Source organism: Macaca mulatta, chromosome 1 (assembly GCF_049350105.2).
Source record: "Macaca mulatta isolate MMU2019108-1 chromosome 1, T2T-MMU8v2.0, whole genome shotgun sequence".
NCBI lineage: Eukaryota > Metazoa > Chordata > Mammalia > Primates > Cercopithecidae > Macaca > Macaca mulatta.
In genome coordinates, this window is record NC_133406.1 from 12,831,249 (window position 1) to 12,846,957 (window position 15,709).

The following is a 15,709-nucleotide window of genomic DNA, read 5'->3' on the forward strand; positions in this document are numbered from 1 at the left end:
GTATTTTATGTGCCATGTTATATAAGTTCAAATATTTTTCTTTACTGTTGCAAAACACAACTCAGGTTGGGTATGGTGGCTCACACCATAATCTTAGCACTTTGGGAGGTCGAGGTGGGTGGATCATTTGAGGTCAGGAGTTCAAGACCAGTCTGGCCAACATGGCAAAACCCCGTCTCTACTAAAAATACAGAAATTAGCTGGACATAGTGGCATGTGCCTGTAATCTGAGCTACTTGGGAGGCTGAGGCAGGAGAATCCCTTGAACCTGGGAGGTGGAGGTTGCAGTGAGCCAAGATTGTGCCACTGCACTCTAGCCTGGGCGACAAAGCAAAACTCCTCAAATGAAAAACACAACTGCTTTATTAATAAGCATCAAAACTTATCATTTAGCCAAATGCAGTTCAATTTTAAAAGTCTAATTAGACTGAAAAATTTTCTGCTTGCTAGGAGGAATTCCGATTACATTTCAAGAATATCTCCCGTATAATGGACTGTGTTGGATGTGACAAATGCAGATTATGGGGAAAATTACAGGTACATGTACTGTCTTCTCTTTTGAAGCCATTGCTAACCTTTATTTTTTCCACTGAGTGCAAGCTTTTTATTAAAATGTCCTCATTGTTCATTGAATTAGAATTTAGAAATAGGCAGATCCAAAGTGTTTTTTCTGTTGATGAAATTTATTAAGGTATACGTGTTACATGTATGTGAAAGGATGTTTCTCATATTATTCTTTAGTGATTTTAGTTTCATTGTGTCTGTGTTTCTATTGGTATGATACCAGATTCATTTGTGAAGTTGGTGGTCATTACGAACCGAGTATATTTGTATTTTACATATGTATATAGAAAGGTAAAATGTAATTATATAAAAAGATTGAAATATCAAGTCTTGGTCGTTGAATTTGTTTAAATGAGCAAAAGAAGGTCACTTAGTGACAATAGGAAAGCTCCGTATGACAGGTCTGTTACTCTGTGTAAGCCAGTGTCAAAGGATTGGTGAATATTTTCTCTTTTTCTTACAAAGCTGATAATTCATAGGAAATTAAGCGACAGAATTATTACAATGGAGGGAGGCTACACTGAAATCAAATATGTCTTTTTCTATAGTGCTAATAATTGAGAAATTATTAAGTGTAGGTATCATTAATCTCTGAGTTTTGAAATGCTAAAAGCTGTAAAAAAATCCTTTATGGTTACAAATTGAGCATTGTAATCCTAATATGATATTTTCAAGGTTAAAAAAGGCATTTTAATAATTTGGAATAGTATGATATATATTCAATTAAGTGTTAGACTATTCAGGTTTCCTTAACAGCTCAGATATGTTTATCATATGCATAACCTGTGAGAAAGTAGAAACTATAGTAACATTTTTGTGAAAAGCTCAGTTCATATGAATTTTCTAACTGTCATAACAGTGGCTATATATTCCTTTAAGCCTTTCTACTAGTTATTATTATATAAAGTTAATTATGAGTTTATTGGTATTTTCTTTAGACTCAGGGTTTAGGAACTGCCCTGAAGATATTATTCTCTGAAAAAGAAATCCAAAAGCTGCCAGAGAATAGTCCATCTAAAGGCTTCCAGCTCACCCGACAGGAAATAGTTGCTCTTTTAAATGCTTTTGGAAGGTAAGAACTATTATGTGTTGAAGATTTTTGATTTCCCATTGGGTTTCAACAAACTGCAAAGATAATCTTCTCTGCTAAAAGTAGGGTTTGTTTTGCTGACAAAAAAAAATTTGTATTGTACCTGCACTAACTTCAAGAGGCCTTAATGCTGACAAGCCAGTTTCTCTGCAGGTCACAGGAAAATCTGAGTTTCCAACTGCCAGTGTTTTTCCGTTTGCCGCCTTAATTTTGTGAGGAAGATATTCTTCTAATATTCTTTTTACTTGGCTATCACTTGTTCAACTACAATAGCAGGAGTAAGGAATGTGTGATTGAGAAGATGATAAAAGAAAATTAAAAGCTTCATTTGCTCCTTATTTTTCTTAAATTTTCATTACTATTTTGTTCTTCTCTCACCTCTTTCCTGCAGTATGCTCTTTATTTCTGAAGCTCAGAGGTCATTTTTCTTTCACTCATTTCTACATGATTTACTTCTGTATTCAGACATATAATTTGCTTGCTTGTTTATACCACCAGTGGTTTAAAAAATAATTTGAATTTGCCGGCAGAGATACATGTAATGCCAACTGAGGAATACAGAACAGAAGGAAAAGAATCATAGAAAATAATACTGTGCCCATTCCTTGGGGAAAAAGAGAAAAAAGTCAACTTGAAGAAGAATTTTAAAAAAAAAATAGGGGACTAAGTAATACACAGATTATTTCTTGTTTTTCTTAACATGTGTTTTAAGTTAAAAAGAAGCAGTTAAATTAAAAACAGATTTATTATATGTCCCCCCGCTTTTTTTTTTTTTTTTTAAAGAAATGAGGGTCTTGCCCTGTCATCCAGGCTGGAATGCAGTGGTGCGATCATGGCTCACTGCAGCGTCCAAATCCTGGGGTCAGGCGTTCCTTCCACCTGCGCTTCCCAAGTGGCTGGGACTACAGACACATGCTATTGTGCCTGACTAATTAAGAAAAAATTTTGTAGAGATGGGGTCTCACTTTGTTGTTCGGTCTGGTCTCAAACACCTGGCTTCAAGTGATTCTCCTGTCTTGGCCTCCCAAAGTGCTGGGATTACAGGCGTGAGCCATTGTGCCTGGCCATTTCCCATCTCAATAGCAAGGATTTCACCTGTTGCTTCCCTGTATTTAAAGATGACTATGTAGGTTGAGATTTCAGGCACAGGATAGATATAGACTATCCACGAACTGGCATTTCATAAAAAATTCAGTCCACTTATGAGGCCTGTAGAAAGATAACACAGGAGATACTGAATGAAATTTAAATAAATTGAAAATTATTGTAAATAATTTAAGCATCTCTTAAGTCCAAGTTGAGAAAGATGAAAACAATTGAGAATTTCAAAACAATTGAAAATTTCTTTCAGTCTCATAAAAAATACTCACAAATGCAGCCTTTCTTGTTTTAGTTCTATATCTAGAGCTTATTACCTTTTATTGTTCCCCAGAGTAATGGACTCAGAATCAGGGGTCCTAAAGTTCTGGAATCCTGGCCTGCTCTTTAGTAGTGTATGAACTCAGGCAAATCACTGCTTTCCTAGTTTGTTTCCTGATAGTGAGATCATATATGTGATGGGCTTAGAACATTGCCTGTCCTCCTAAGTGATTAAGGAATAACTTTACTTCTATCAAATAGTTAAAGACTTTTCTTCTGTCACCCCTGAATTGTCCATAGGGATAATTGAGCTTTTAGAATTACTTTTGTATATCTCCCATCCCTGAGTTTTACTTTTTGGCCTGTTCTGAGAAGCACTTCATTTGATCAGTCAGTAATCATTTATTGAATACTAGAAGCTTCCGTGGGCATGGGGCACAGGAGAGAGACTCAACAGGAGACAGAGTAAGAGTCTCTACCCTTAGGAAGCTGATAACATAAGACAAATTAGTGTGTTTGGGCAACGTTGAGTGAAGAGCAATCATTCGAAGAGAAATGTGCAAAATAAATTTATTAGACCAATCGTAAATGATTTGAGATTCTTTATTAAGAATTATTCATATCACTGTTCCCATTATTAATCTTGTGTCTGCAGATAGTATGAAGTAACAGGCTTCCTTTGCCCCTTCTAAACCAATCTTAATGAGAATACTCATTGAAACATGGAAGCTTCAGTGTTTGGTGGTTTTTATTTTAGATTTTGCTTTCAAATGATAGCTTATGTAACAATATCAATAATTTGAAATATGTATGCATCATGTTAACTTTACTAATATGCTTTTTCTTTCTTCTACAGGCTTTCTACAAGTATAAGAGACTTACAGAATTTTAAAGTCTTATTACAACACAGTAGGTAATAAAGGCTTTTATGTGTCTAACTAGAGACATAAAGTGACTGTGGAAAGCCTTTTAATTATGGACATTCAGCAGAAAGAGACTAGTCTGACTTCAAGAATTCTGAACTCTTAAATAGAAAATTTAAATGCTCACTTGAATATTTATGATTCTTAATAGATTATCAACTAGAGATATTTATAAATGAAGTATATACTTTTAAAACATGTAAGTTATACTAATTCTGTGTTTAATTTCATGTGTTTTCATGTGCTGAAAATTCTATTTTTCTTAGAATTGGTTTTGTTTTTATTCTATTATCCTTTATTTCCAGTTGTCAAACTTTAGATGGCTATGTCTGCATTCTAATAACACTGTTCACAGTCTGATATGGAAAAGGAGAACTAGGGAACAAATGTTGCTTAGGGCTGGTGTCAGTGATAAAAAATTATCAATGCTTTTTAATGTGTTTTTACTCTTGCCTCACTCTGTGTCACTTTCTATAATATAAAGAAATATTATAATATTTCTAGAATCTGGAACTGTCACCATGATGAATGGCCCTTTCAATACATAGTTACAGAAACTCCTTAAGATTCCCCAGGACTTCAATTTCACTGGTTTTTAGTTGCAGTTTTTAGTTGCAGTTTTTAGTTGCTGTTATTGTTGCTGTTTCCAGTCTAAAGGACCTGCTTTGATAAAGGTGAACAAGACCTCGCCCCTATGCTACCCAGCCAGATTTCATGTGTGTAATGGGCTGGCCCAAGAGTGTTCTTTTACTTAGAACTCCTTTTGATTTTGCTTTTCTTTGCCCCTAGAAATTTTAGGGACAAAGACATTTTGGAAATTGTCAGTTACTTTTAGAAAGAAAACATTGCAGAAATATTTAACAGATTACTTCTTGATAAAATTTAAATGGGATTATATGAATTTATAATGCCAACTGAAAATATTATATACACAAAAGTTGCTATTTTCACTTAAAGCAAGCATTTTTAAAGGATTTATTTTAGAATACAGTCTATGCAATCCTCAAACTCAGTGTGCTTTTCCCTGACAGAATATATAAAAAGGTAGATTAGGTCAACCCTCCTTTAAGCTTCCTCTCCCCTCACCTTTTCTTTTCACTGTATATAAACGGTACTTTCTGTGATTCGTAGCAACAGAGGACTCTTAAGTCCTAAACTGTCATTTTCTAAATCTGGGATTTAAAATCTTTAAACAATATTTAAAATCTTGATTTTTTAAAAATGTCAGCAGATACAATTTGGAAAGTTGCATCTGTGTAGAAGTAATGTAGGTACAAGATCTAGAGTTTTTCCTTAGACTCTTTAGTCTTTTCTGAATTAAAGAATAAGTGCTCTTAAATCCATATTTTATCCTGCCAAAGTCTGAAATGTGTTCATTGATGATTTGGTGACATCTAAAAAATTGTATTTAGTTGGCTTGGCTCACCCCTCTTAAAAATACTTAGCCATCTCTCGGTGGGATGTGGCGGGGGCATTAAGGTCTCAGAGTTACTTATTTTCTCACCTAATTTCAAACGGTTATAAACTTGGGGTTTTGTTATTGATGGTGGTGATATTTTTTGTTAAGTTGTTTAAAAGGCTGACTTGATTGGAGCCTCCTCTACTTTTTCTTGAGGGATACAAGTATTGTATGGTGGGGGGGGGGCCTTAAGGCAAACTGTCTAAAAAGTGACTATCCAATTAATTTAGTAAATTAGTAAGAATTATTCTTAGTATTCATTCAGAGTTTTAAGATGTGAAAAATTTGCACTTTGTTTATTAACTATAAAGAACTTTTTGATAGTGTTATTTCACCCTTCCCTCAGTTAAAGGCTATTATTTAAACTGTTTACTAGAGAAAATCCTTGCTCATGTCCATTTATTTATTTTTTTCTGTACTGTGATTTGTTTCAAGCTTAGGAAAACTAGTATATTAGAGAATGTTCTAGGAAATTAAAAGATCTAGTTAGAGTAGAAAGTTCTTTTTAAGGTTCTTAACTAATTTTTTCACAACTAAGAAAATAAATGAAGTATTCTTAGGCTGAAATTCATTTTGATTAACTTTATTTTATCATAAATTAGATTGTAGGGGGCAGCCTACATTTTTGTGTATGTGTTTTATTTCTTAAATGATTGTGACATTTTATGGTTCTTGTGATATAAACTGTTTTTCCAATTCACATCTTTTGTTGTGAAGTGATATTTTACTAGAGTACTGTCTGCATTGTAAAAATGCTTTGCTGGTGCTCTTGGCATTTTGTCTTTATATCATCACCTAATTTAAAAACTCAGCACTTGATAATATAACTGACAGAAATGATTGTACCTGCTGATGAAGTAATGAAAATGAAGAAAAGGAAAATATTCCTTCCTTCAATGGCATAAGTTTATTTTTTACTTAAGTGGCATCTATGTAAGTTAGACAAACTATATATTAAAATTGGTCAACTTTGAATGTTTCTCCTGTTTTGATTCTTAGATTATGAGGAGGATCAGACAGAATAGTAATAGACTCCACAGTTTTAAAATTTGATAAGTCAAAACGTTTTGACATATTTAACATTGTGAATTATTCGATTATTTTTATCCTCTGTATGTATATGAAACTCTATGCCATATTTTTCAACTTTGCCTATGTGCCACAATTAAGAAAGGACGCCTATTTTGATCTTCATCAGCATTGCCTTCAGCTGAAAATTTGGGAACAGTTCACAGTAAACCTCTCAGTAGTTTGCAAACTGAGGTACCTGCAGAAACCATAGCTACTCACCAAAATACGCAGATTAGGTACATGGTATCATGGAAATTATTTGGTAAAAAAAAAACAAAAACAAAACACACACAAATCTTGTGTACTGTATTTTAAGTAATATCTACAGGTGAAGCTTTGATTTTTGAACAGAATTCCAAATAATTTACTGTTGTACCCACCATAATCTAGAAAATGTGAATTAAAGTACATGTTTCTCAATCTTTTCTGTCTTGTTTTTCCCCCTATTTTAAGTGTTTCCTTTTATGGCATGAGGATTTGATTGTAACCTGTGGAGAAGGGAGATGTATTTATCAGTAGTCTGAGGTTGTTTCTTATAATGGCAAGCATTGGCTGGCACTCTGTGAAGGGCTTTTACATGCATAGTTTGGGTTTAAATAAATACACCGTTGATCTTCACAACAGCACTAGTAGGTAGGTACAATTACTTCTCTGTTTTGTAAGTGAGAAGACTGAGGATAAAAAAGGCTAAGTAACCTGTCCATAATCACAAATTCTAGGTTGTGTAGCAAGAATTTGAGACGAGAAAGACTGATTCTAGAAACTTTGTGATGTTTTGTAAGTTGGCCTTTTACCATTCAGCTACAAAGTGGGAACTATTAAAAGCATTGTTTGATTTGTATTGAATCATAAAGCTTATAAAATATGCTTATTTTATTTAATTTTTTTGAATAGGTAATACATTCACACGGTTAAAAGAAACAAACAATAGAAAAAGTTACTCAGTGAATGTCTTCCTTCTATCCTTGGCCCAGCTTCCTACACTGCACACACATCTCCTACCATTAATAACCTGTGTTCTTGGTTTCTTAGGTTTCCATTCACACTGTTTTAGACATGTACAAACATAAACAAATGGAAAGTCTTACGTTTTTCTCTCATTTTTACTCAAAAATTGACATCATATACATAATATTTCATTTTTGTCACCTAGTATTTCTTGGCAGTCTTCACATATGACTAGATAGTTTTCTCATTTTTAAGTAGATGCTTAGTAGTCTATTATGTGAATGTGCCAGCGTTGAATTAACCAGTCCTCTATTAATGGGCAGTTCAGTTGTTTCCAGACCTTGTACATACGTCATTTCACATTTATATAAATATTGTACCTGCAGAATATATTCCCAAAGATAAGAATTTTGGGGGCAAAGACTGTGTGCATTTATAATTTTGAAAGATACTGGCATATTGTCTTTCATAGGGGTAGTCATCAATTCACATACCATCTAAATGTATGATAGCACTTGCTAACCTGCAGCTTTACCAATAGATGTGTTATTAAAATGTTGGATTCTGGCCATTCTGATAGATGAAAACATATATCAATGTGTACATTCTTTTATTTTCCTTTTTTTTTTCCTTAAAAAAGAGACAGGGTCCCACCTTATCACCCAGGCTGGAGTGCAGTGGTATGATCATAGCTCACCGTAGCCTCAAACTCGTGGGCTCAAGTGATCCTCCAGCCTTAACCTCCTGAATAGCCTGGATTATAGGTGCACAGCACACACCTGACTGCTCAGTATGTACATTTTTATGATGCCTAAGGTTGATCACCTTTTAATATGTTTAGGAGCCATTTGTATTTCCTTTTGTGTTCCCATATTATTTTGTTCCTATCCATTTTTCTACTATATCGTTGATATGTTATTTGTTTATTTGTTAGGGATATGAACCCTTTGACAGTAACGAGTTGCAAATATTTTCTTTCCAATTTGTCATCTGTCTTTTGCTTCTAATGGTTTTGTCATGAGTTTTAAAAATTTTTTATGTAGTCTGAATTACCAATTTTTTAGTGGTTCCTGGATTTTGAGTCATAATTAGAATGTTTTTCTCAATCCAGAGCAATAGAATAATTCACCTAAATTCTACATCTAAATTTTGAACCGTTGAAGTACATTCTGGATCTAACCTATTTTTTTCCACAGGTGATTAACCCAGTTGTTCCACTATTATTTATTGAACTGTTTGTTTTTTCCTGATGAATTTGAGAGGCTACATGGATCTTATCGTAGAATCCTCATATATATTTAGCTCTGTATCTGCATTCTGTTTCTATTTCACTGGTCTGTTTAGTCATGCACTAGTACCACATTGTTTTAATTACCCAGGCTTTAATTTTAATCTAGTGCACTGGTTCTCCCTCATTCTTCCCCACCACCTTTATACAGTTTTTCTAACTGTTCTTGTTTATTTTTCCGTACGAGCTTTAAAAAATTCTTAACATATAGAGCATATTAAAACTGTCCAACTCAAGTTCTCTCCCAAGGTTGCACTTTTAACCACTTATTTTGTCACTGTTCTTATGATACTTTACCTGATAAAGATATACTTTTTATTACTTTTAAATTATTACAGTGTTCTATTTGGCAGTGCCCAAACAGATGATGGCAGATAGAGGCAGGAGGCAATGCCTGTGTGGACAGAACGTCATCTCAGTGCTTCTATTTTAAGATAGTCTCTAGGAATGATTTAAGGACTGTTTTCATGTAAAATCCCTATTTCATTTTTTATTCCATTACGAATTATTTGCCCAAAAGTTGGGTATCTGTCAAAGATTCATAAGACAAGAGGGAGGAACCCTTAAAAGAGCACTAAACTTGTAAAATCAATATGTGGATAAAAGTGCAAGTGCAAGAAGTTACTGTGGGGGAAAAAAAAAAGACATCTACCAAAAACCAGGATTTGACTATTCATTCACTGTTATAGGAGCTGGGACTACAGCAGTGAACAAAACAGACAAACATTCCTACCATCATATAACTTAGACATTATAACCTAACTAGATTATAGTGAGAATGCACCAAAAGAAAAAAATACATCAACCAAAAGGGAATAGCCAACTAGACACCTATCTAGTACAGAAGGTGTCCTCAATGTGAGTGAATCTTAATGCTGTCTTGACAGTGCCATCAGATTGTCATAGATTGATGCTATTAATCAATTAAAGTCATTCCCCTAACACTGGTCAGAGCGGAGTTAACATTCCAAGCAACACTCTGATATCATTTAACTTGTGCTATGGCTTCCCTTCATAGAATATACCTCCAAATGCGTGAGTGTTCTGTTCCCTTTGATGAGCTTTAAACCTGCAAACCTAGAGCCCAGACTCTTGGCTAGTGAATTCACCAAGGAGATAGCGCTCAAAGGATACTAAGTTACACATATTTAATGGCTCTGGTAAAGCACTATTTGTTTAGGATAAATGCATGTTTTATATACTTCATTTAATCCCTTCAAGGAGCACTGCCAAGAGACTGGAGGGACTGTTGTAGGTTAGTGAGAGATGGAGAAAAAGGTCATAGTAACAGGAATCAATAGAAAAAGGGGGCAATTTTGAGAATCTTCTAGGCATCTGATCTCCACTTAAGTTCAGGGGCAGAAAATCTGTTCTGGACATAGAAAGTCTAATATTTTGAATGGTAGGGCATCCAAGGTCCAAAAGGGCAGACCAAGTTTGGAGCTAGAGGATTAGTATTAGCAAGATGTTAATCAGTTTGAGAAAACAGAAGACGGGGCCCAGCCATAGCTCAAGGACTAGAGGTAGAGAATCCAGACTTGGAGGAACCTGTCATTAGGAGTTGCTGAGTCACTGGATTTAGATCTTACGACCCTGACCCTGAACCCATAATTAATGACCTGGGCAGCCAATCTCAGAATTCCACACGGAATGAATGTAGTATCAGTGCCCTGGCCCATAGGAACCGGGCAGCAGGTACAGGGACTGTAACACAGATCTAGGTTATGGGCACAAGGACATCCTCAGAAGACTTCAACTTATTTTGACCCTTGGTGCAAGAGTTCTTCATGTATCCTTGCTAAGGGCCTAGAGTAACGTTAGTATGTGGGTGTTCCTGAGTATAGACTAGGATCCACAGAAACGTGACGAGTGCCTAGCCCAGCGTCTCACATATAATAGGTACTCAATAGAGATTGAATCCCACTCTCTTACCCTCACTGTTCCTTGTTGAGTGTTTCCTCACTTTAATCAGTTTGTTAATTGAATCTTTTTGATGAGAAGAATTCCACAATTTTAGCCTGATCCTTTTCAGCAGCTCCTCCATCTGGACCCATGTCTGAAGTAGCATGATATACGGTTAGAAATGTCCTTTAATACAATTCTCACATAAGATGAAAACTGGGAATGCATATTAGATGTCTCTGATCAGATCTATGCTAGTCTATTCTTCATCATGCAACAATCTAAAGTGAAAGAGTGGTATTTTTTAGATAAAGTTTGTCTAATTGGAAATCTCGATAAAAGTTTCAAATATTTAGACCTATTTAGTTCTAATATAAGTTTACCTTTACTGTTAAAAGCAAGTAACACACACTATATAATGAGATATATAAAAATGAGAACCTTTTTCTAACAGCGCTTCTCAAGTTCTAGGGTTTACTATTATGTATTCCTTTCTTCTTAATAAGGTTTAAGTGTTCAACTAGGTGTTGGCCCAGCACTGAGGTCAACAAAGAGCAGTTGACTTGGATTTTGGTGAAAGGAAATTTGAGGAGGCATTAGTGAGTGTGCCTGATCTAAGCAGCTAAATTTAACCAGCAAAGCTTTTAATTTGCCTGATACATTCAAGAGAGAATTGGCATAAATACGATTGACGTGTATATTGTAATAGTCACACCTTCTTACAGTCACAGCTCTGTGTAACATACTCTAGATGTTTTCCGCAGCAGCTCAACCGAGTTCATTGTAAAAAGGATAAAGAGCCAATGAAAAATATCTATACAATATTCTTAAACAATTAACTGCAGAGGTAGACACCTATTCCAATAGTCAGAGAAACTATTTCCAACAGTTACCCAGAAACATTCCCATGACACTTTTCAGTGTTGCATCAGACTTAGCTAAATGATGGTACAACATTTTTAGTGATTCCCTCTTCCCCATACACTTCAACTTTCAAATTATCAGGGCTTTAATTTCATCGTGTTGCTTTAAAACAAATGAACATTTGGGTATTCTGCAACCAGTAATCACCATTCTTTTCCTCTTAGCATTCAATATTCCACATAAGTAGTTTTTTTTTGTTTTTTGAGATGGAGTCTTGCTCTGTCACCCAGGCTGGAGTGCAGTGACACAATCTCCACTCACTGCAAGCTCCACCTCCCGGGTTCACGCCATTCTCCTACCTCAGCCTCCTGAGTAGCTGGGACTACAGGCGCACGCCCGGCTATATTTTGTATTTTTAGTATAGATGGGGTTTCAGTGTGTTAGCCAGGATGGTCTCGATCTCCTGACCTCATGATCCTCCTTGGCCTTCCAAAGTGTTGGGATTACAGGCGTGAGCCACTGCGCCCAGCCATAAGTAGTAGTTTTGTTAGTGTACCTAGCAGAACAAGTAAATTAGAAAGCCAAAGGGAATTTTAATTTTCCTTACTAAGAGGGAAGTAGAGTTTGATGTAACCAATCATAGTTTTTTTTTGTATTCTGTGTTTATAACACTTCTAGAAATTTTAGCATTACATTTTTAAAAGGGGAATGAGGCCGGCCGCAGTGGCTCAAGCGTGTAATTCCAGCACTTTGGGAAGCCGAGACAGGCGGATCACGAGGTCAGGAGATCGAGATCATCCTGGCTAACACGGTGAAACCCCGTCTCTACTAAAAAGTACAAAAAACTAGCCGGGCGAGGTGGTGGGCGCCTGTAGTCCCAGCTACTCGGGAGGCTGAGGCAGGAGAATGGCATAAACCCGGGAGGCGCAGCTTGCAGTAAGCTGAGATCCGGCCACTGCACTCCAGCCTGGGCGACAGAGCGAGACTCTGTCTCAAAAAAAAAAAAAAGGGAGGGAATGAGAAAAATGGGCACTTAGAGAAAAATGGGCACTTAGAACATTTTTATACTATCCAACAAAAATAATAGTTCAAATAAATCCCAGTAGCTTCATCATAAAAGTAGATTGACTTTTATCAGTTAATGCTGAGTATTCCAGTTTTTCTGCCAGCAACAACAGAATTATGTTTACTTATTATAGGATGAGTATGGTATTAGTGATACTTCTTATCACTATTTTAAAAAATATATCTTCCCTTAGCTGACCTAATACTGAAGGACTGCAGGACTTTCTGAAGATGTGACTTAAAGGAGTTTAAAACATGCTGAGTCTGCCTTTAAATTCTCCCAAGTATTAGTAATACAGTGTGACCACAATAACCTGGTAAAGCTATTTGGAATAATAGCTTATAATGTGTTAAGGCAACTTGAATAACAGCGTAGGGTTCACTTCAGTGTAGAATTTTTCCTGACAACTATTTTAAATGCTGTAACCCCAGTTTTTTCATGTACTGAAAGACAAGAATGTTATGTAGGATTACACAGAGTAAAGGTGTTCTATACAAATGAAAAGCCCAATGATGATCGATTTGAAACTTGAGATCCCAATTTTAAATACTACCAAAACAATAGTAGACTTCATCTCTGTGAAATCAGTGCCCAGGGATCAGTTATTCCTGAAGATCAAAATGAGAAGAGTCATTTGAAATGGGTTGCATCATGTAGTAGGATTTGTTAATGTAAGTTCCTTTTCATCGGACATTCCCTCTGTCCCCAGATGAACATTCCTAGGCATAGCAGAAAGGTACCTTGTTTCTGGTAACAGTACTTCCTCTAGAACCTTATCTCTGTTTTATAGAAAAGCAGAGCACTTAGCCTCCCAATAGGTAGTTTTATGGCTCCAGTATATATACAGTGGAGTTTTTAGAATGGCACTACTGGTGTGGGAGGCAGTATTTCATAACATGTTTTTTACTTAAATGAAAGATGACTTAAGGACTTGTCTGGAACATACCCTTTACATGGCTGACAGGCATCATGCTCCAGCATATTGCAGTACTATTGCCATTTTTAAATGTGCAGCTTCCAACAGGCTCTTTACAGAGCTATTTAGAAGGAAGGGCATTATTTTAAATATAGTTGGAGAGTACAGAAAAAAACTAAGGATTCCACATAGTCTTAGCTTAGGGGCTTGGGGTATTTGTTATTAATGCCCTTTATGGAACCTCTTATTTTCTCCTTGAATATAATCAACATTCAGTGAGTTGGGAAAAGGGTATACTCTCGATGTAGCCCTGAGGTAATGCATACTTTCATTAGGCTGAAAGAAAAACTATGCAGAATCTGTGAATATAGCAGAGGAGGTTTAATAGGATAAGTCAGCTACATTTTTAATGTTATCAACTTGTTATCATTAATGTGTATACATTAGCGCCCTACTGAAAGGAAGTACCAATCTTTGGGCAAACCTTAAGAGATTCTCTGAGGGACCTATTGCCTGAACCTTTAAAAAAAATCTCTAAAGACCTTACAGTCTGCTGCTATTCTGTTTCATTGTAACTATCAACACTGGAGTTGCAATTGGCTAAGTTGTCAATTGTATTTTAGGAGTCTACCAATGCGGCACTCAGAATCGGAGTGACCATCAGTGACCTGAAGAGGTAAGATCTGAGGAATACTTTAGTCCAAAAGCTTTAAAAAACTATTAGACCATATATTCTATATTTTTAAAGTGAATTATGCATAAAAATCTGTGCAAACTACAACATAATTGCAGTAACATTCTCAAGAAAAAAAAAACCCTAGTATGCTTTAGCATTATTATTTAAGTTATATAAAATACATCTTTATAAAAGTACAGATTTTCTTTAAAAAGTTTAAATTATACCCACTGAAATAGCAAGGCTCCCTCTTTAGTACTAAAATAAGGGTTTATCAATCTACATTATTGCTTAGTCCTCTGGAGCCATCTGGAAACCTGTAACAAATAAAAATCAAGTTCTATTTCTTAAGGAAAAGTGCCCTAAAAATTCAGCGGTCACTACACTTTTCTGAAGCTCTTCATCTGAGCAATCGTCCATAAAACTGTTAACTGATGCTACCCAACGCTTGGTTTGTCAGGATCCAAAGTTGAGTCTTGCAACGTTCCTGCTTGTGCCAGGAAGCTGTTAGTTTGTTGTCCCCAATCATAGTAATCTGGAGCAAAACTTAAAAAGAAAAAAATATTTCAGTGACTTGAAACATTACAGTATGTACGACATGTCTAGTTTAGGTAGACAGAGCTGAGATTTTACACAAACTGTAGATAACTCTAAAGTTCTTTAAAATGGCTCTTAAAGTCCATTTTCCTACAAAACAATGCTACACACAGGACTAAATGCCCACCCACAACTCTACTGAACTCTGTAGAGCACAGAAGTATATAGCATTACTAGAGAACCCAGCCAGTTATTATGTATAGGAAATGTTTTTAGCAACAAACTGTATCTGAATCCTAACAAGGAGTACAGATCACAACCTGTGGTGTCTTTGGACAAATAACTTCTGTGCCTCAATTTCCTCCACTTAGAATGGGAGTACTATTAGTAACTACATCGTGGGCCTATTGTGGGGACTGAGTTAACACCTGTAAAGTGTTTAGAACAGTACCTAATATATAGTTAATTCTCAATACATGGAAGTCGTTTTCATTATAATTATGTTCCTCTATGTGGTAGAAAGGGGGTCTTTTCTTCGCCCATATAGGTAGTGAGGACTCCCTCAGCTCTAAGTCATTTCTGGCAGGTGAGAGGGCAGGACAGCTCCAGGAGAATATGGGTTTAAAGGGGCAAAAAAACTAATAGGAAGTGCAGTGGGGTAACTGGAAAAGAACAGTTTTAGGGAAGAGGTGGAGTGACCCAAAGGTCAGCTTTTGACTTCAAGAAGTCCTTGTTTGCTGGCTTGCTTGCAGCTTACATTCTTTACATCTGCTGGCTCAGCGGATTGGGCAGCTTTCTTCTTTTTTCTCAGCCACCATCTTTTATCCTATCTGACCAGGATTTCTCTGCTGCCTGATCACTGAGAAAGCATGTATTCTCCCAGCTTTTCTTCATTATTCTGTCCCTAAAACAAGGGCTCTTTTCAGAGCTCCCTTAAAGTTTTCTAAAGACTTTCACTGTTACTAACAAGGCATAAAAAGGCAAGCATATCTTTTTTATCATTTCATCCCAGAGGGAAAAAGTTGTAAAGTTGTTAATGCTAAGTC

The 15,709-nt window shown here is 35.9% G+C and overlaps 2 protein-coding genes across 5 annotated transcripts in view; one reads left to right on the forward strand and one right to left on the reverse strand.

Annotated features, from left to right (window-relative positions):
* The window catches only part of ERO1B (endoplasmic reticulum oxidoreductase 1 beta), a 68,282-nt gene extending 61,396 nt beyond the window's left edge, over positions 1-6,886 (forward strand). For all 4 annotated transcript variants that reach the window (XR_003730345.2, XR_013416001.1, XM_015126968.3 and 1 more), the window contains 3 exons: positions 451-537; positions 1,503-1,636; positions 3,870-6,886. Coding sequence is in view for 2 of the 4 variants with exons in the window: in XM_015126968.3 (XP_014982454.1) it covers positions 451-537; positions 1,503-1,636; positions 3,870-3,930 (282 nt within the window). In the remaining 2 variants the exon portion in view is untranslated. The remainder of the gene's footprint in view (positions 1-450; positions 538-1,502; positions 1,637-3,869) is intronic.
* Positions 6,887-13,816: 6,930 nt separating this feature from the next.
* The window catches only part of GPR137B (G protein-coupled receptor 137B), a 68,716-nt gene continuing 66,823 nt past the window's right edge, over positions 13,817-15,709 (reverse strand). Inside the window, exon 7 of the mRNA XM_015126959.3 lies at positions 13,817-14,672. Coding sequence (XP_014982445.2) covers positions 14,564-14,672 — 109 coding nt within the window. The 3' untranslated portion in view covers positions 13,817-14,563. The remainder of the gene's footprint in view (positions 14,673-15,709) is intronic.